General features: G+C 27.7%; 2 protein-coding genes across 4 annotated transcripts; one reads left to right on the top strand and one right to left on the bottom strand.

The window, feature by feature from the left end:
- The first annotated feature begins 8 nt into the window (after nucleotides 1-8).
- On the top strand, nucleotides 9-7176 carry mRpL35 (mitochondrial ribosomal protein L35). Of its 3 annotated transcripts, none has more exons than XM_089220183.1 (5): nucleotides 9-73; nucleotides 1010-1070; nucleotides 3009-3198; nucleotides 6465-6572; nucleotides 6874-7176. In XM_089220183.1, exons 1-5 carry the CDS (start codon nucleotides 68-70, stop codon nucleotides 7103-7105), a joined length of 597 nt encoding a protein of 198 aa, XP_089076309.1. In that variant the 5' UTR covers nucleotides 9-67; the 3' UTR covers nucleotides 7106-7176. The 3 variants fall into 3 exon arrangements, with proteins under 3 accessions (XP_089076309.1, XP_015371766.2, XP_015371767.2); XM_015516280.2 differs by lacking the exon at nucleotides 9-73 and adding an exon at nucleotides 779-933; XM_015516281.2 differs by lacking the exon at nucleotides 9-73 and adding an exon at nucleotides 835-921.
- On the bottom strand, nucleotides 6806-21799 carry LOC107167288 (major facilitator superfamily domain-containing protein 12-like). The gene is made up of 9 exons (XM_015516279.2): nucleotides 21452-21799; nucleotides 19091-19396; nucleotides 10895-10978; nucleotides 10582-10777; nucleotides 10205-10328; nucleotides 9553-9906; nucleotides 8277-8388; nucleotides 7514-7664; nucleotides 6806-7442 (listed from the first exon to the last, which is right to left on the bottom strand). The coding sequence occupies exons 2-9, from the start codon at nucleotides 19356-19358 to the stop codon at nucleotides 7286-7288; spliced, it is 1446 nt and encodes a 481-aa protein (XP_015371765.2). The 5' UTR covers nucleotides 19359-19396; nucleotides 21452-21799; the 3' UTR covers nucleotides 6806-7285.
- Between the last annotated feature and the right edge of the window lie 1197 nt (nucleotides 21800-22996).

The raw sequence follows: 22996 nt of genomic DNA on the forward strand, positions 1-22996 counted from the left end.
CGAGTACCATAGTGGATATAAAGTCCAATTCTCCAATTTAATTTATATAGTTTTCAGGTATTTGTTTATGTATGTAAGTATAATATTATAGACAATATAAATATGCATATATAAATATATTATAAAAGTAAGTGAAATTATAATAAAAATTAAAATAAACAAATGCTACAAACGGCCAAATTTAATGTTTTGATCATTAACTTTCCTGATTTCATGAAATAAACGGATATCTAGATATTTTAGGGCAATCAATTTAATTAATTGATCCTAGTGTGAATCCTAAAATGATTCTTGCACTGGGAAAACAAATTTGTATAACGTTTATACAAATTCACTTTAACTTTTGTAAATAAATAAAATAAGTGGTGGGCTAAAATATTAGATTTTCACAAGTCGAGATAACAGGCACCTTTGTGAGACAGAAGATATCTGCTCTTTCGGAACGCGGCACCTAAATGTTATAAGCATAGCCGTGGCCTATGGCCTATCCATTCTTTATTATCTATGAAACATACTCCCTTAGAGGTACGATTTAAAATAGTATGGTTGCCCATCGACTACAGCACGATTAAATCTTTAATCGTGGACTACAGTAATGTGGTAATATGGCTTATCCGACAAGGCGACAAATGTCAATATGAACAGGGTACAGTCTACACTTTGCTGTACAACGCCACCTCATGTTGGTCACACTGTAACCACAAGGTAACCGTCGTATAACCACGACTCTGATCATTATATAACCACTCTTATCAATTTTCGGACAACTTACGTCAACAGCTGCCAGCCACCCATATAATATAAGTGATAAAAGTGATAACTTGATAAAATAGTAAAATTGACAAAATTGTAGAATGTAGATCTTCTAGGATTAGGAGGTAATCCATATTATTCTGCTTGAAAATACAAAAAATATAAAAGGTTTGATATCGAGTGAGTAGTATTTATCCACTATCAGTTTTTTAATTAACCACAGTCTTAAGTATGTATTATAATTATTAATTTACAGGTGACAATTGCAAAAACTTTCAAAACCATGTTTAAACGAGCTTGTGGTTCTATTATATCTGGTTAGTAACTTAATCTATATCTGTTGGAAGTATAAGTTTAGATTAGACTAAAATGAAACAAATGTTTGCAGATAATTAAGATAAACTTATTATATTATTATTTAGATACAATTGGGTACTACAAATATATCATCTACTCATATAACTTGGTTATACTAAATTAATTTTTGATTTGTTGTGTGATTAAATTTCTACCTATATATTATTTTTTTTAATGCAAATGAAGTACCTATTTAGTTATATTATGCTTGAAATGAAGCTCTTCTAAAGAAATTAAGGCATGATTTTAGTTTAGCTCCCTTGTGATTTTTCAATCTTTTTATTTATTCCTGTGTATAGTACCTATAGTAGTACCTATATGTATAACCTATAGTATGTATAGTTTTTTCAAAAATAATTAATGTGACATCAAAATTTGTTGGTCAGGCCTAGTTTCAAAATTATAGCAAATTGAAGTATTAAAATATTGTAGCAAAAAAAGTAACTCGGACTACACACAATTCATGGTAATCTTTGCTGGGTATAATACTATATAATATGTGCTTTTACATAACAAATTGAGAGATCTTTTTGATGTACTTTCTTGTTATACGAAACTACGGCTATTATCGGGACTACCTCCGTTATTGCGACTACCGCTGTTTTTTTGTGAAACATCACAATCCTGTTATCTAAGACTACCTTATTTTTATTTTTATTAAGAGAATGTCGTACATGCGGGGGCGATTTTAATTAATTTTTTTTAATCTGTAGGTATTGCAAAGATGGCCACATTCGAATTTTATTTATATATAAAGAAAAAGAAAAAGAAAATATTGAAATCATTTGTAATATAATTTTCACGGCGCACACTGGAGGTGCTACAGCCAGACTTGGCGTAAATATAAAAATTATAAATACAAAAATTATGGCCATATATTCAAATTATAACTATATAATATATATGAAAAAAAGAAATAACATTAATGTCGTCACCAAACACGATCAAAAATGGTAAAATAATATTATATTATTTTAAATAATAAATGTAAAAATGATAAATCCACAAATAAAATAGTAAAAAATGATGGACACATATACAAATTAATAAATATCAATAAAAAACTCATTATTTTATATTTATATTTATGTATAATATATTTGCGACGCTAAAATGCAGCCTATGGATAGGTATCATTCAGCTAATTGTGATGGCCACAATAACGGAGATAGTCTTGGGTGGTAGTCGCGAAAATAGACATAGTCTCGTATAACAGGAAAATACCATTTTGGTAGTCTTAGATAACAGGATTGTGATGTTGTCAAAAAACAAGTTAGTCTCGCATAACAGGAAAATATCCTTTTTTATTTTAATTGCCCGAGCATGTGCTGCGAGTAAGTGACCACACTAGCTAGTAGCTGTATATTATGTACTTCTAATAATTTCCTAATAAACTAGAATTATTCCGAAATTCAGTATTTTAAAACCACTGAAATATTTAAAGGTATAAAATATGTTTATCTCTCATTAGAATCTAATGTATTTCATTTATTTAGTATTTTTTTTGCTCTTAAATCTTTGAACAACAATAAGTTAGTAATATTTATGACTAATTGCACTTAAAATCATCTTAATAATTGTTTTACCCTTTATAAATTTCAAAAAATAAAAATAAGGTTTCTCCTTAAAGATTTCTTTATGACCCATATTTTTTCTCTTTTAAAATATTTGGTATTTGTGCCAATTCCAAGTATATTTATCTAAGCAAAAAAAAAAAAAAAATTATATCACTAGTTATCACGAATGTTATTTTAAAGAGAAAATAGGTACCTATACAAAAACTAAAAAGCATCTATAAAGAAAAAACAACTCTGGTTTAAATCCAGTAAAACCATACCTATACTAATATTATATAATAACATTCAAACTATCTACTAAATAATACTTTATATTTTTAGGTGTCCGCCTTATGCGGTTACAAGTAGAGAATGTTTCAAGTAAAACTACAGGATCTAATTTATTTAGTTCTTTAAATATGAACTTAAGCAATTTTGAAACAAATCGGTTCTATTCTTCCTTTTTATCCTTCAATTTGAAATCAGAAGGGATTATGACCAAGAATACACCTATTGCTCAATCTAGTATCATGTAAGTACTATTTTAAAATGTAGTAATTTTTATTTATGGAATATTTTTTTTTTTTTTTTGTGTCTGTGTACAGCATAACTAGTTGAAATAATGCTTCAATTTCAAACTTTAGGGGTGGTTTCCGATGTAAAAGTAAATATCCTTGGTGCATTATAGAGGTCAAAAAGAAACATTTTCCAATAGTTTTCAAAAAAATCAAGAAAAACAAAAAAAAAAAAATGATTGGAATTTTTACGCAAAACCAGTTTTCGACCAAATCGATTTTTTTATATGGTTGTAATTCAAAAACTAATCACTGTATATACTTGAAATTTTCACCAAATGTTTATGTTAGTGTTATCTATATACAGTTTAATTTTCAAAAAATTTCGACTTATTTTGAGATATTTATAAACCACTGAAATTTTCGATTTTTATGAGAATTTTTTTTTGAAGTGTTGGTAAAAAAATTTAAGATGACCAAAAAAACTTAAAAATTTAATACAAGGTTCCTTATGAGTTGTTCTTATTGTAGCTAAAAAAAATTAAAAATCGTAAGTCACAATTTTTTTTTATAAGCGTTTATAGTTCAAATTTTTACGAAATCTGTCAAAAACGTGAAATTTTGCAAGTAATTTTGAAGTTAAAAAATTATAAAAATGTTTGTGTTTATAACTAAGGATTAAAAATACAACACTAAGTTTTCCTTTAAGTAGCTATAGAGAAAACTCAAAGCATCATTAATCATTATAGGAAAAATTTTAAGTGCGTTTGAATTTTAAATTTTTACGAAATGGCGTAACGATAACGATTTATCCTCAAACGATTTTAAACATTTGTTATTATTCAAAAAGTATAAGTCGTAGATACTTGAAAATTTTACCAGTTATTTAGATTGGCATTTTCTTTAAATGATTTAATTTTCAAAATATTCTGACTTTTTTTGAGGTATTTATAGATAACTGAAATTTTCAATTTTTCTGAAAAATTTTTTTGGCCTTATCAAAATACTTGAAAATTTAATACAAAGTTTCTCATAAGTTATTCTTATAGTGATTAAAAAATTATAAGAATACATATGCACAATTTTTTTTATTAGCATTTGAAAGTTCAAATATTGACAAAAATTCATCAAAACTATGAATATTTGCAAATTATTTTGTAGTTCAAAATTCATAATATCGTTTGTATTTTTATCTAAGGTTATAAAATTCAACACTAAGTTTTCCATAAGTTTTGCTTCAAATAGCTCTATAGAAAATTTGAAGCGTCATTATAGGAAAATGTTTGAGCATTTTAAATTTTTATGAAATCAGGTATATGAATATCTTGATAACTACATGCAATGTTTTTGGAAAAATTGATTAACCATGTCTTATTCAAAATGTGTCATAATTGAAAAATAATATATTTGTTTCAAAATAGAATATAATATGACAATATTTAAATATAATTTATCCTAGACTGACAAATCATCTCCGTTCAGAATCGTTTTTCGTATACAATGATACCTATCATTGCATTCAAATCTAACCTAACCATGGGCGTAACTAGGATTTAATAGCTACAGGGGACCTAGAAAACCCAAGTCCAAGATAATTTGTGGGGGGCTTTGCCCCCCCCCCACCCCTCTAAGCATCCCTAGCATTTAGTAATCACAAGAGTCCTCTAAAATCAAAATTTAAAATAAACCATAGAATCAAAATATAACCTAGTCAATAAAAACAAATTTACATTATAATTTATAACTGTATACGCCTATATTTTGATGAAAATAGTTTTAAAATATCATCATCGTTTATTACATTGGATAGTTATCTTTCTATATTAAGTATAGTCAGATCACTAAATCTGTTTCGGGTCATAGTTGACCTAATCCTATTATACACATTTAGTGTATTACTATAATAAATTGTTAAACTATGACTTAATTCTCCTCATACAAGAAAAAGATCGCTCACACGTAGCTGAGCTGATGGGTATAGCAAATGCAGTCTTTAATAATAAATAAACATTTGGATAAACTTCTTGTTGTACAACTGATTTTAACAGTTGAGATTGTATTATATAATAGTACTATAATCACTAACCAGTAACTGCTGTACGATATAAGTATATAACTAATATGTCTATACAAAAATACGCTAATACGGGTAGGTACCTATTTAAAGATAACAAATATAATAAGTGGGTTTTGGTCTTCGGGACATACAATACAATCCTATAAATACTTTGTAGTTTGTGTAAAACTTTTAACTGATAAACAATCATAATAAGTCTCATACCCGCGTCGTACATTCAATAATTATTAATGTACCTACCATACTTTTACCTGTACATACCTTTACTCATTAGTATTTATTGACTCAATACAATACGTCAAGACAATTTCTTCCGCTATAACTATAGGTAACCAATTACTTATAAATTTGTTTTTGGTACATCCACAATAAAACAATGTCAATATGTATACAATATTTATTAATTATGACTATTATGAGTTATGACATATGAGTTATTTTAAACATTTTTTTTCTTATTTTATCGGATTTGGGTTTTAGCTAAAGGCTCAATTTGAGGCTAAAATGTAAAACCTTCTAGGGGGGCTAAATACAGTTGCAGGGGGGCTAAGCCCCCCTAGCCCCCTCCCCTAGTTACGCCGATGAACCTAACCTAGTCATAGGTCCATCCCACCACCTAATGTACAGCAGAACGACATTCACTTACCTGCTATTTTTATATTTAATGTTTTCATATAAACTTATAATGTATTGAAAACACTATATACTTACATATAAACTAGTATACTTTGTCTCATATAACATTAAAATTAGGCACTAGACAGACAGCTTCTGCAGCAGCATTGGGTGTGGTGAATATGTTCCACATTTCAGAAGTGTTACTTTATCATTCCAATAACAATGTAGCTTGTATTTTGCTAAGATTAACACAGTAAAGACATTTTTTGGAAACAAAATCTGTTAGCAAAAACCAATTTACTCTATATATTGGTGTAATCAGACCAAAATTAACAAAAATCTATCATTGCTATACCTAAGGATGATACTTTTATTTGAGGCATAGTATATGTATGTATTTGAAAATTATTTAAAAGTAAAAAATAAATTTTATTATCGCATTACTATGATATAATATGACAAAGAACTTAAAAATCAGGATATAGTATAAATGTATAGTATTATTGATTGATAATTATAATTTATAATAATAATATTTAGTTACCATACTTGTATTTTACTTTTATTAACAAATGTATCTTGTTTTAGGTTTGATTTCAACCTTCAACAAAAGAGAAATCTAACAAAGTTCTCATTGCAAAAAGGCAAAAGGAAAACTGTTAAAACAGTTGTTGATCGATTTTATCGCTTGGGATGGTAAATTTTAAATATTTAACAAGTTAAATTTTTTACTCACTTAATTTTAAATTTAAATTAATATAGGTATTTTATATATCTAATCTATTAACTTTTTGTTTTAGAAATCCTCTGATACCTTTGTTTAAATTATATTTTATACAAAAATGTGAACATTTATTTATTACAAATGGAATATTTTTTTAATTATATTAACTATTAAGTATACAGTATAAATTATGTTTAAATAAATATTTTAAAAATATGATATTTATCTCAAAATAATAATTCTTTTGTTTAATATTAGTATATACATTTTTAGGGGTATATGGATTAGAACTAAATGTGGACGACAAAAGAAGTTGTGGAAAAAACCAGCTGCTAGAAAACGAAGATTGAGACAACACGTGTTTTGTAATGCCAAACAGTCTACGCTTTTAGATAAAATGACTACAAAATATTGGAAGAAAAGGAGGTTTTATCCAGATGATCCATATGAACCATATCACGATAGAGAAGAGTATCCATTTACCAGAAAAATTCCAATATCTTAATGTAAAACAGTTGTAATATCTTTAAAGTGTTTGTAAGAAATAGATAATTAACATGCACTTATAGTATTTTATATTAGTTGTATTTAAATTATTTGTTATTATCAATAACTAAAATATTCAAAATATTTCTAACCTAACCTAAAAATAGTTAAGGAACATATTTTATTTTTACAATTCAATTTAAATAACTATCGGAGATGATGAACTCTTTGTCGTCTTTATAAGTCTTTTTGGTATTGTTAAAAACACCAATAAACCAATTAGGGCAAGTGATCCACTGCTAAATGCTAAAACATCTCTGTAATAATGAGAGCATTTTTCCAAATCTGTGCATTTCCTAGAAAAAAATATATATATATATAAATTATCATTTGTTTGTAATAAAAAACAATTTGTTTAACTTATTACATGAATTCTATTCCAATGATAACTAAACCATTAATCAATTTATCAGAAAATGTAACTGAACTGTATATGAATGCTCCACAATCTATATCATTCCCAATAAGGTTCGCAGTGACACTAAGGCTTAAAACTGAAGTTATTGCACTTCCTGAACCTTAAAAATAAAATAATAGTTTATATTTTAAAAATGTTTAAAATTATGTTCAAAAGATTTAATTTAATGATTAATTGAATACAACTTTTTTATAATTATTTTATACTTTGATACTAAGAATACACATAATGTTATAATAATTAAAGCCAATGCCCAATGCATAATTAAAATGAATCTTGAAACAAATTACTCATAATTCGTTGTTTAAATTTTGGTTAGAATTTAAAAAAAAAAAGGTTTAACCAGCTATCATAAAAACACATCATTTACTAACTTATCATATTTAAATAACAATTATAAAGTATTTAAGTACAATTATTTAACCTTTATAGCTTAAAATAAAATAGTATGTGCATTAAGTATTCATTTGAAACTCTTGCACGCTTACTTATGAATATATAACTAATAAGGAAAAATTTTTAAATGTACCTTAAAAATAACATTAAAAAGAGTACTCCTAAACATAGGTGCATTACATATATTATAGTCATTATATAAACATACTTGTTTATTTTTAAACAGACAAATAATATAATTAATATATTTAAATATTTACTTAATTTAATAATTTATTCTTATTATTTAATGGCTTAAAAATTAAAAATGTGTTACCATAGCATACAGCAGCTAAACATAAGTAGTGATAAGTCAGTCCGTTATTAGGATTGAAGAATACCAATAATGATCCAAAAATTGATATCATACTACCAATTGTAAATATCACCTAAAGACATAAACAAAATATTACCTTACATGATACATGGTTAACTAATACAACAATTAAAGTGTGATTTTTGGGGAGGTTCTATCATTAATTTACTTTAAAAATATGTTCTACATCAGACATATGTAAAATATTTGAGGATTATTACCATTAATTTAAACATTTGAATAACTCAGAAACTACTTGTAAGAATTTTAATTTAAATGCATCAACATTTTCAAAAAAAATCAGAGCTCTAACTTTAATATCATTTATACAAAAAAAGTTTTTACTGTTTCAAAATTTTTTTGTATTTTTTAAACTCAAATAATTTTGTTTGTAGTCCCGAAAAAATATAACCATATTTCAGATCCATATACTTTAACATGCACTATTTAATTATTAAAAATATAATTCATGGTTCAGATATTAAACGTTGAAAAAGATCATAGGGGATCATCCTGTTCGTCCCCAACCTGTTTGACCATCACTAAACCATTTAACTATACTTTTTTACCTTTAAAACGACTCATGTATGAGTACAAGATCTATTAGTAGATACTAACTTACCTACTGCTAACTTGGCTTTATTATTACTTATTAGTTAATTATTATTGTATTTACCATTTATAATTTATCATTAATTAGATATATTTAGGTATAAATGTAATATGGCTAAGAATTATTATAAATTATAACAATATATATTTTCACCGTACAGGATCCGGCTAAAAAACCTCCAGTTTTTCAAAAAGCAGTTAGGTATAAATACACAAAGATACAGAAAAAATCTTTTTATTTTTTAATTACAACTACTTAGCATTTTCTGGTGTTGTTATGGTCAAAAGTAGGTCAGACGGTTTTTTTTTTCTTAAATGCAGAACCCATTGCTCTAAAGTTGACCCAAACATGCGTTGTTTATCCATCTGGAACAGAATCATGTCGGTCAAGTTGGGCGAAATGCTCGCTGAGTATAAATCGCAGAACTACCATTATACGATTATACTCCTCTACGATGAATTGCATCTAATACCTATTAAAAATGGCATGTATACCGCTATCGGTAGATACCTGCTCCATATAGTTGTATCACCATTATACAACTCAAACAGCACAATCTCTGAAACTCTAAATATGGGAGATTTTTGCCGGACCTTGTAGTATACAAATACTATTCGAACTTACTTTATCAGATTTAAAACATGGTTCAACGTATTCCACGCCTATAGATGTGATCAAAGAAGACACATACGCCACCAACGGTATGCTAGCAATGGAACCAGATTCATCAATTGCCGATTCGTTGATGAAAAGCGGTATATAGATCAGAGCTATATTTATCAATAGCTTACAAGTTGTAAACACGACAGCCACTTGGTACAGTTGAAGGTTTTTACAAAATGTCAGTATTTTATCGAAATTTATCTTCCGATTCTGCCTGTACATCAAATTTTTATTGGTGTTTCGTGGGCTTTTCAATAGCCCGTGGAAAATAAACGCCGATACCACTCCAATCGTTGTAGCAATTAACGCTAACATCTATATTATATGACATAATATTTTTAAGTAAATTGTGTACGTTAAGTCGTTAACTAATACTTCCGTATAAGTTAGGTTAGGTAAGCTACGTTATATGTATATATGTAGGTGATTGTACCAATATATTATATTATGATATATAATAATTATAATTCAATAATTCATAAATCACGAGTAGGTAGTAGGTATAAATTATAAATATTATAATATAGACATCTAGGTGTAGTCCTAGATTAAAATAAATATACTAAAAATCTATGGTATAGTTAGTAGACCTCTGATATATTTTAAAACTAACTTGAAATTTTTCTGAGTCGTTAGGACCAATTAGACTACTCATATTTCCGTTTTTTCGTACACCTCTGAATACTAACCAAGCAATGATGAACATTAAAATATTTGTGGACACTGTGAATACATATCTATATAAACACGAAATATTTGCAATTAGACGATACGATGCAGGTAATATAACTATTACAGTACATACTATTATTATACACAGATGACTATGTAAATAAAATATAAATTATAAACAAACAATGAAATATGAAAATATTATTTTTCCATTTATTAGTCAATCTATTTAATGGCGAATGGCCGCTGTATATATAATATTATGTATTATAAATTATAAGTAATTACTAATCATATAATAAATAATCTCAAACACACCTTATTGAAGTTAATTTTCCTCTCTCTAAAGACAAATCAGTCAGCTCTGGTATCAACGACAAGTGAGAAATTTGAACTAGAGCCCATGCCATTTGGAATGTTAATATCGCGCAAATATAAATCAAGGTGATTACAGCTATGGATAAATTCCAAGCATAATATATTAACGGAAAACTTATGGCTTCTATTACTGTGCCTGGAAATTTTGTGAATGTTCAATTAGTTTTTACTTGAGTAATAATAATAAATAATACTATTGCATTATAAAAACTACCAACAGAAATAATTTATATAATATTAAAGTTGTATTTACCTAAAAGTACCCAATTTTTCTTTTTCCCAAATTTGTCCACTATGATTCCAACAAATGGTGTTGCTATTGCATCTACAGTTTGACCTATACATAAATTATTATCAGTAAGTAATAAGTATATTATATTATATTATATTCATAACGTAGGTACTTAAGTACTTTATGGTTGTAGGGACAACTGGATAATTGGGTGTGTCCGTGTGTGACGGGAATACGGGATGGTCTAGATGACAGTCGGCAGATAAACCCAAGAAGAAGAAAAAGTATTATCTAGACCACTAGACCAGGATACCAGGTATGTCAAACTCAAAATATCAAGTGGGCAAAATAATATATTGAAAAGCTTAATACTATGCGGGTCGCACATAAAAATTAGAAAAAAATTCTTATTCGGTTAGTTTATCAGTAGATTAGACAGTATAATAATGAATACCAAATATTCGGCAAATAAACCATTCTCAAAGAATCTAAGATATTTGTGACACGGAATTAATATTTTAGATTCTGAGCGGAGCGATGAATGTATTGATTTTACCATGATGTGTTTTTTTTTTTTTTTTTTTTTGTGTCTGTCATCACGTTTTGGGGCAGTAAAAATGCTTCGATTTTTGACTTCAGTACCTCGTTCGATCAGAAAGTGAATCTAGTTGGTACTTTGGGGAGTCAAAAGTAAAAAATTCTTAATACTTTTCTAAATAATTGAGAAAAACAAACTAAAAATTAAGGGAAAAACGGGAAATTTTACGCACACTCATTTTTCGACAAAATCGATTTTGGTTTTTGATGTAACTTTAAAACAAATGACCATATATACATGAAATTTTTACCGAATGTTTATATAAGTATATTCTATCCACCATGCAATTTTCAAAAAATTTCGACTTAAGTTGAACTATTCATAGGCATTTTAAATTTTCGATCATTATTAGTTTTTTTAAAATTAATATCGATAAAAATTTATTTGTTAGGCAGAAAAACTTGAAAATTTAATACAAGGCTCTTAACATATTGTTACAATAGCAGTTGAAAAATAAAAGAAATTCATAGTCACAATTTTTTTTTATAAGCATTCAAAGTTTGAATTTTGACAAAATACGTAAAAATCACGAAAATTCACAAATTATTTTAAGCTAGAAATTCATAAAAAATTTTCTTTTTAAATCTAAAATTTAAAAATTTAATACAAGATTCCTTACAAGTTTTTCAATCTTTATCACAAATAAAAATTCCACCGGAAATTCAAATTAAATTTAAATTTTTACAACATTGGATTTTCACTTTTAGCGATTTCCTTATTTTGGTGTAACTCTAAAACAAATTACCGCAGATACTTGAAATTTTGACTGAATGTTTATATAGGCGTTTTATATATTTGATACAATTTTCAAAATATTTAGATTTGTTTTGAGCTGTTTACTGACATTTTAATTTTTCAACTTTTTTAGTTTTTTTAACTATAAATATCGATAAAAATTTATTTGTTCGGTAGAAAAGCTTGAAAATTAAATACAAGGCTTCTAACACATTGTAACAATAGAAGTTAAAAAATATTAAAAATTCGTAGGCACGATTTTTTTTTATAAGCATTTAAAGTTCAAATTTTGACTAAATACGTAAAAATTACGGCAATGTTCAAATTATCTTAAATAGAAATTCATAAAAGTTTTCCTTTTTAATTCTAAGATTTGAAAATTTAATACAAGGCTCCTAACATATTTTTACAATAGCAGTTGCAAAATAAAAGGAATACATAGTCACAATTTTTTTTTAAGCATTTAAAGTTTGAGTTTTGACAACATATTATGTAAAAATCACGAAAATACAGAAATTATTTTAAGCTAGAAATTCATAAAAAATTTTCTTTTTATATCTAAGATTTGAAAATTTAATACAAAGCTCATAATATATTTTTACAATAAAAATTGAAAAATAAAAGAAATGCGTAGTCACAATTTTTTTTTACAAGCATTCAAAGTTTGAATTTTGACAACATATGTAAAAATCACGAAAATTCGCAAATTATTTCAAACTAGAAATTCATAAAATTTTTTCTTTTTAAATCTAAGATTTGAAAATTTTTAATAATCTATAATATATCCTAGACAGATAAACCGTCTTCGCTCAGAATCGTTTTTTGTATACAATGATATAATACATTGGATTCAAATTAATTCCATCCATTACAGTAACCCACTTGTAACCTACTGTACAGCAGAGCGACATACACGACTTACCCGCTTTTTTTATTATGTTATTTTATGTTTTGGTTCATCAATATTAGTAGCCGTGGGCCATAAAAATATGAGCTGAGGGCCGAATATGTTGGACATGCCTGATCTAGACTATAAAGTTAATCTATAGTGTTACACTTAAGATTTATACTTTCCTAGCAGAAAATATGCTTAAGTAGAAAGTTGAAACATTTTTACGGTCCAAAAAGGCGGTTACAGACATAAAAAACACATCATTGTAAAATCAATACAATATCATTTCTCTACTCAAAATCTAAAACCAGAAACCGCTATTTTAATAAGAGTAGGAAAATTTTTATTTTTTATTATAAATTCATTAGTGGTTATATTGTCAATATATTTCAATGTCAATAGGAACTAGTCCCTATGATTTCTTTCATGAATTAATTTTTTACCAATTGGAAATTATTAAAGAAGAAATAAACATTGGACCAAGGTACAATTTATAACTCTCCCATACATAATATTAAATTGGCAATAATATTTATTTTCTACATACCTAATGTGCACTAATTAATTTCTTAATAAATATGACGAATAAAGATATACTTAAGTGATTAATGGTTATATTATATTACATAAATATTATGAAATAGTTATACCACAAATAACGAACACATTACAGTAATATTCAACTCCATAATAACTACAGTAGTAGGTAGTGTAAGTTATTCATGCATGATCTCATCGTCATCACTCATCACTTGACAAAATAAAACGAAATAAAATCACGAGATAGGCACACGCGTGACGCGTCTTAGATAATCAGTAAAATTGTCATGTGATAAATTTATAATATTCAATGATATATATTACGGACTAAGTAGGAAATCTGGGCATTATAATATAACAATGCCCATGCAGTGGGCACTGTGCACAAGAATCATAATTTTAATATTCAAATGCATAGTCAAATTGTTCATACATTGGCCGGGCATTGTACTAGATTGCCCGTACAAAGTGTACCCTGCCTGGATTCAAGTGAGTAGGTAGTGTATATTAAAAACCGCGCGCTGCTCAAATGTATATATCGAATTGCATTTATACGTATTACGTAACAATATCATATAATTATCATTACAAGACTATACTTAGATATTTTATTCGTACGTGACAATGTGACAGCTGCTGCCGATATTACGAACCTATTTGTAATATTAACGATAAAGTGATCATATAGTATAATTATGGCTATTTAGATAATATTTCAAAATGGAATCGTAAATATAAAATTCCTATTCCATATTTTCTAATGATTATTGTATACTACATCATTGCGTCACTTAGTCTGCCATTAGGTAAGTGGATGACATATCCGTATGTGTCATCTCCTTCTTATAAGTTCGTATAACATAGATAATTTACGCTCAGTACATAGGTAGATCACGTTTAGCTCCGTCATAGTTTAAGATTTAATTTAAAATTAAAGGCAAGATTATTATATAGGGCATCTCTTGGATTTTTTATTATATTTTAATTTTAAAGTGAGTTATGAATATTTTAAGATATACAAACAATTTACGATTTTAAAATACTCATAACTCGCTTTAAAATTAAAATATAATAAAAAGTCTATGAGATGACCTAGATCAGCAGTTCTCAACCTTTTTTATATCCACGTACCAAATACACAGCTTGAAAATGTTCACATAGGTACCACATGATCAAATAACGTTTTTTTATTCATATAAAAAATGTATTCGTTATTCAATATATGTGAAACTGTAATTTATTAGCATCTACAAAATTATGATAATATTATAATTTATAAGCATTTAATGCATAAAAAAAAATGTACAGTTTGGTATATTGCTATTAACATCGAGTAAATCAATTAAACCAAATAATGTTTAATGTGAATAACTATTAATTATGTTTCATTCGGCGCATACTATAGTTGCCTCCCAAAATATACGAATCGCCTCCCATATATATAATTAAGTATAGTTATAGTGGTTCATAAACTTCACAAAACAGTTTCACATACCACATAAATAGGTAATGTTTATTCATTATTAAAAATATCAGACTTGGTAAAAACAATAATAATATAAAAATAATCAATACAAATAAAACATATTTTACTACTAATTAAAAATATATAGTGCAGTTAAAAAACATCAGTCTTGTAGGTATAATATATAGAATAATGTTATAATAGTAATTTTAGACAAACATTTGCTGTTTGGGATACGACATTTAAAAAAAATTATTTATTACTCATTATTTATAAAAAAAATTACACATCTATAAAAATAATAAATCAATAAGTCAAACAAAATAGGAAGTAGTACCTATTATTAGTCAATAACATAAATGCATGGTAATAATAATTGAATATAATATGTAAGTATATTGTATATAATGGAAAATTATTTATAACATTGCTTAGGCTTGTATTTTTTAGCCAATATTTGTAGGTACCTACTCAAAATTTGATATTTTTTTTTCACTCAGCTTTTTTATTTGGGTATCAATGAAAAATATTTTAATATAATCGTATCAAATACGAAAGTAATATTGTATAACAAAAGTCATAAATTACGACTTTGAAATTACAAAGTTATTTTGTTATACTGCTACATGATGTTTGAAAATGTTTGGAACCACTCATATATTTATTACTTGACTAATGGGAGGCAACTATAGTAATAGACCCTTTTCGTTTATGATAACATTTAGGGTACGTCGGGAGGAAACTCGTATATAGTCGGGAGGCAATTCTTATAAAAATTATGGGCCTTTTTGACTTCGGGAGGCAACTAGTGTGCGCCCAATTCATTTTATTTTATTTTTTATGAAAGGTGATTTTCTTAGGATAACATTCCGCTTACTACAGGTTGAAAAACGCTGCCCTAGATAATAATGTAACCTTTAATATGTATAAAAGATCAATTCACTTTAAATTTTAAACTAACGGAGCTAAACGCGCGTGATATGATGAGCGTAAAATTTGCAATGTTACGTACTTGTGTAAGACGGGAACAACACATACGGGTCTGGCATCCTATTAACGTAACATGTATAGTGTTCTTTTTTTCTTTTGGTCAACATTCTTAACTATTTTCTATTGCAATTTTGCAAAGTGGTGATGGAATATAATTCACCAATAAAGTTATAATTGAGTTGTGTAGTATATGTGGGGAGAACTTAAGATTGTCCATGGAAAGCCTTGACACTCATAAAATCAAAGATCTGTTGACAGAGCCAATCAAATAAGTCATTCAATATACCTAATATATCTATACTCGCAACATAAGCTTTTAAATTTGTTCAATTTATGAAGAATCGGAGTGTTCACCTTAGTATATAAGGATGTACGGAACTATGTTTGAAAAATTGAAACACCTGCTAAAGTTGACTTAAAATCAACCCAAATTCTAATACAAATTTACCTATCTTCTATTAATATATCTACCTATTAATCTCTACATTAAAATCAGAGGATGAATTAGAAAAAGTTCTAAGCTGTGGAGTTGTCATCGAAAACATAAACAAGACATACGAAATAAGTGTTGGAAATTATAAAGACGACAGTGCAAAATCATTTTTTAAGTAGATACTCGTAAGATGTTTTATTTAATTTTTAATATATTTAATCTATATAGTGTCCAAATCTAATTGGGCATCGTATACTTATACAATGACAGGGTAATTTTAACTTAAGTTATTCCAACTTTCCATTGAAATTTGGCTTTGTGCTTTGTGCACAATGCCCAACTTCCTACTTCGCCTATAAGATATATGTATACAATACCATACAGTGGACGCCGCTTATAAGACTGACGGTTCAGTCACTTAATACTTAATAGACTCAAACTCATCTGAACGGTCCGGATATAAAATCCAAATACATTATAAAAAATTTGGTTATAGAACTCAAATTTCGTAAATGAAAAAATGGTAGAAAATAAACATTTTTGGTTAAAATTTAGAAATAAATTTGGTTTCAAATTTTACCATGGTGTGATGTGATGTGTTTTTATTTTTTATTTTTTTGTGTCTGTCATCACGTTTTGGGGCAGTAAAAGTGCTTCGATTTTTGACTTCAGTACCTCGTTCGATCAGAAAGTGAATCTAGTTGGTACTTTAGGTGGTCAAAAGTAAAAAATTCTCAATATTTTTCTAAATAATCGGGATAAACAAACTAAAAATTAAGGGGAAAACGGGAAATTTTACGCACAATCAGTTTTCGACAAAATCGATTTTGGTTTTTGATGACACTTTAAAACAAATGACAATAGATACATGCAATTTTCACCAAATGTTTATGTAATTATATTCTATCCACCATGCAATTTTCAAAAAATTTCGACTCAAGTTGAACTATTCATAAGCATTTGAAATTTTCGATCATTATTAATTTTTTTTAAATTAATATCGATAAAAAGTTATTTGTTGGGTAGAAAAACTTGACAATTTAATACAATACTCTTAACATATTATTGTTACAATAGCAATTGAAAAATAAAATAAATTCATAGTCACCATTTTTTTTTACAAGCATTTAAATTTTAATTTTGACAACATACGTAAAAATCACGAAAATTCACAAATTATTTTATGCTAGAAATTCATAAAAAATTTTCTTTTTAAATCTAAGATTTGAAAATATTTAATAATCTCTAATATATCCTAGACAGATAAACCGTTTTCGCTCAGAATCGTTTTTCGTATACAATGATATAATATCATTGAATTCAAATTTAATTCCATTTCCATCCATTACAGTAACCCACTTGTAACCTATTGCATGTACAGCAGAGTGACATCCACTTTCCCGCTTTTTTTATAATGAGATTATATCTGTACTGCACTAAAGAACGCCAAAATATAAGGAAAGTATTTAATTTTTTTACGATAAAAGTATTAGAGAGAGGTTTAATTGACAACCAAAAAATTACTATTACATTTGTAATATATTTTTAAAAAAAAATTATAAAAATTAATTATTTAAATAAATTGTAGGTACGCGTATATTATAGAATTAAAGACCGATGACGACGATTGCGGGAAATACCACCGACAACGACACTAAAAACACTAAACAGTAAACAACAGCTGCTTTTTTCTATAATATTTATTAATTTTAAATTTTTATGGAGTGTCATATACATTATACATAAGACATAACTGAATAAGTATTGGCCAATTATCCGTAATTTCTTATTGGGCGTTGCGGAACAGTTTAATAAAAAACTTACTATACTTTTATTTATTACTTTCGATTAGCCTTATTTAATATAGCCAGTATAGGTACTTTTTAAATTAGTATATTCAAAAATAAACTAAAATGTTAAAAATTATATGTATTTCTTCTTTTTTTATAATTTGTTTGATTGTATATTAGGTAAATAGGTAATATATATAATAATAATAGGCTATATTACCTACTTTATACTTACCTAATATACAATCAAACAAATTATAAAAAAAGAAAAAATACATATAATTTTTAACATTTTAGTTTATTTTTGAATATACTAATTTAAAAAGTACCTATACATATATTGGCTATTTTAAGAAAAGCTTAAGAGTATACGGCGTATAATATGTAGTATACCTTATGGAAACATTACTGCCTATACTACATAATTAATAATTATTCATCTATAGTATTTAAAACGATGTAGATTAGATCAAGAACCTAGATAACCTAATCCCAATGCTTATATTATATGATAGGTATACCTACAACACCTATATATCTTATTATAATCTTTAAACGTTCAAATGTTGAAGAGCAAATTTCAAATCAGTGCATGTTAATCATAACTGATGCTTTCTCTAAATTGCATGAATATTTTTATGGAGAAATATTTATATAGGTACCTATTGATATTAGTGATGATTACAAAATACTAGATATTATAGTATGCATATTATGTATTTATGTATAGTATATTGTATATAATATATAAATAACTGTGTTAATAATACTCGCCGAAAAACAACAGAAATCCAGCGGTGGTTGCGGGTACACCAACTACGTTTTGCATGAATACCATGGTGTAAGAAAACCAAATGGCCGCGGTAATGTCATTGAACACGTGTCCAAAGCCGAAAGCCACGCGCCGACTGCTATCAACGGGCCGCTGTAGTTGTTGATGAAGCGGACGTTCGTTGCGATGATCCTCGGCTGCTGACGACCGGTCATCCTCCTCGCTCAGCAACCGTTCATATTCGTCGCCGCAGTTCTCACACCGATCCATTATTGTGTGTAACGTTTGTTATTATTGAATTATAATATCTAACATAACCACAGTTGCAATCAAAATTCAAAATATGTGGAACCATTATATAATTATTCGAATCAGTCATCAGCGAAGGATATAGAAGAATATTTGATATCTGACCGATCTGCAGGGGGTAAGGGAGGGAGATTTCATTTATTTAAACGTACGCAACACAAATATTTATCATATACATTTTTAAATATTACAAACGTATCAAATCAACCAATAGCAATATTAGCAATAATATTTTATTGTTATATATTATTATAATTTAGATATGACGTAATTAATGCGTAATATAATTAATATAATGTAGGTACCTACTACAACTACAGGGTCTTCCAGATATTGTATGAAAAATAACATTATCCCCACCACTTTGTTAGCCAAATTTGGAAGACCCTACGGTAGTGGCGTTCACCCTATGTACAAGATACAGGCACCGCTATTGCTACACCTTTGATAGAGTTTGTGGTGGGGAACGGGGGTAGGTGCATATGTCTGAGTAAGTTAAATTTAAAACTAACTTAAACGAATGGATAGAAAGTGGAAATAATGACAAATTTTTGATCTTTTTTTAATTATTGCTATTTGCTGATAAATATTTTTTTGCCAAATCAAAATACTTTATACATATAGTTAAGGAATTACAATTTATAATAAGGTATCAAAAAATCTAAAACATATTATATTAACACTAATTTTATTTTAAGGTTAGTATTTTTTAAATTACTAATTTAATAAAAAAATAACTAATCAAAGCTACACATTTGAAATTGCAGTTTTGACGAAATGACATATTTAAACGAAGAATAACGTCGTTAATTATTCTGTTGTGATTCAAAAATATTATTAATGGTCAATGGATACTTGTAAGTTGTAATTATAAATTTTTAGGTATATTATTATATTTTATACACACAATGACTTTCAAATGCCAAGTTTTCGGAAATAAATTACATCAAATGTCATTAATAGTGCTACCTAGACACCTAGTATAGTAGTATATTAAAATATACTTAATTAAAAAAGCTGATGGACGGCTTCGCTTAGAACGTTTTTCGTATATAATTATTTTATTACATTAGGTATTGAATTCAAATTTAACATATCCATTATCAGTGGCGTAGCCAGGGGGGGGTTTTGGGTGTTTAAACCCCCCCCATTGACTTTCAACATCTAATAAATTATTATATATTTCATTAATTCTAGTACCTACTATCTATGAAAATATATGACATAAAACGTTTCTGAATATTCAGAGAACTCGTCCAGAAACGACAGAAACCTGATTGATATTTGATAATAATAATAATATTATATTTTTAATATTATCTGCACGAGTTTTCAAAAACACTGTGGTTATGACCACGATTAAAGATATTATTTATGGTTATTATCTTTTTCCACATTAAAAAGATTGAAAACATATTTACGAAACACCACATGTGAAAATAGGTTGAATGGTTTAGCAATGATGAATATACATAATGATATAATAATAGACCCTGATGATGTCCTAAATAAATTAGCGACTAAAACAAGAAGAATACGGTTGATGTAAATATTGTAATGTGATTAAAATTTTGTTTGACATTAATAAATAAATGCTTTAATTGAAATTTGAAGTACAATACAATTTGAAATAATTTGTTTTATATATACCTAAACCGTAAACCCCCCCATTGAAAAATCCTGGCTACGCCACTGTCCATTATATTATACTTTATAGTGATTCACTCGAACTTACTGCACAGTAGAACGGTACCATCAGCACAGTTGCCTACCTCTCTAAAGTGTATTTAATTGCAAATTACTTATACATAAAGCTTAAATATCTCTTTAAAAATATGAAATATTTTTAGGAATCCCTTAGAATCATCACTAACTCGAACGACACGTGACGAATAGAAGTCGTTTTTATACCGCATTACCTACCCGTGTATAAAGCTAAGGCATAACCATATAAGTATACAATAACTATATGTATATCTAGTAATATTATTATTATAGTATACATCATTAATTTTAATTTACGAGTATAAATAATGAAATATATAATTGTGTACCTGAAAAACGCATTATAACACCATATGTTATGAGCGCTTTTTCACTTTTTCTTCACGCATATGTATCACCTCAACTTATAGATATTTCAGCCCTCAGGTACCTATATATCTATCGGTTGTATCTTGGAATCGCTGATATACGAACATCTAATGTAGGTATACAATTTGTTTATATAAGTACACCAGCCGATTTATAACGCGTGTAAATGATGGCGATTATGACATTTAAAAATTAAATTGTCTACGAACCATTGGCAAACAATACTGATATTGTGATTAACGAAATAACGAAAAAAGTACGCAAGACAGTGTTGTCCAGATCGCCGACAGACACTGCGCTATGACGGGTTTCTTGGGCGATGGAAGCCCGCGCAGTTCCGCCGATGTGTTGTGATGTAACCCGAACACATTATAAGCATAGAGGTAGATATATCATATTATAATGTACATGATATTATGTTATTATAATACCATTATAAAGGTAGGTAGGTACCTACGCACATTGTTGCTAATGTTCAAGTTAGCTGTGTGTAGTGGGGTGATGATCACGACCTGCCCGTACGGCGTTCTGTAAACTGTATAGTTTATAGTTGTCAGTTAGGGCGGTACTGCTGTCTACTAATCTTCCGGCTTCTCGTTACCACACATAAATACATAATGTATTCTTTGTTTATATTGGTAATAATTTATACGTCGCATTTATTACAAAATTGTAACACACTGATATATACATGTGTGTGTGTGTAAATATTTAATACACATTTACTAACTTACTACCGGATTTATGGCCATAAAGTCTCTTGTCTTTCAAATACTATTTGTTATAATAATATTTTTTAGAATATACCTAATTCATGTATTCTACATGACGTGTTGTATTATTGTCGTAGAATTCGAAAGTCACCATTTGACGTATTATAAAATTATATATGATGTTGGACGAAACTCATAACTCACAGGTTAAGTTATTAATAGTTTTCTTATAGGTACCCACTAACCAGATTGTTGTTACTTTCTTGGATTTCTTGGAACAATTCAAATTGTATTTTAAAAATCAAAAATATATTGTTGTTATTTTCTACTAATCTCATAGGTATTTACTCGAAATCTGCAAGGGACGTGCCGGACCTCTATTAGGACAAAAGTTATGGATTTTCTTTGAATCAAAGGCGATCAGGGCTGGACCATTTTATGAAAAAAGTAATAGGCCAGATCGTGGTGGACTTTCCTTAAATCAAACTACAAAAACTTCAGACTGGACTTTCTCATAAAATATTATTCTATGATAATACTGGAAAAAAATATATGGGGTTAACGGTTAACCGTACTGTGTTTAGTCAATACAATTTTTAGTGGACATTGGGCAGGATAAAAGAATTTAAAAAAAAATTGGTCTATTCAGGTCAGGCTTACTTACGACAAATTGTCCATGGATTGAGCCAGACTTTTTGTTTTAAATGGATATATCCCGAACAGGCAGTTTTAAAAAAATATGTACCAAACATGGGTGGGCTCGCTCACCAAATACTATTCCCGGGCTAGGTT

Source organism: Diuraphis noxia, unplaced genomic scaffold, assembly GCF_037042655.1.
Source record: "Diuraphis noxia isolate RWA-SAM2 unplaced genomic scaffold, SU_Dnox_SAM2 contig0002, whole genome shotgun sequence".
Lineage (NCBI taxonomy): Eukaryota > Metazoa > Arthropoda > Insecta > Hemiptera > Aphididae > Diuraphis > Diuraphis noxia.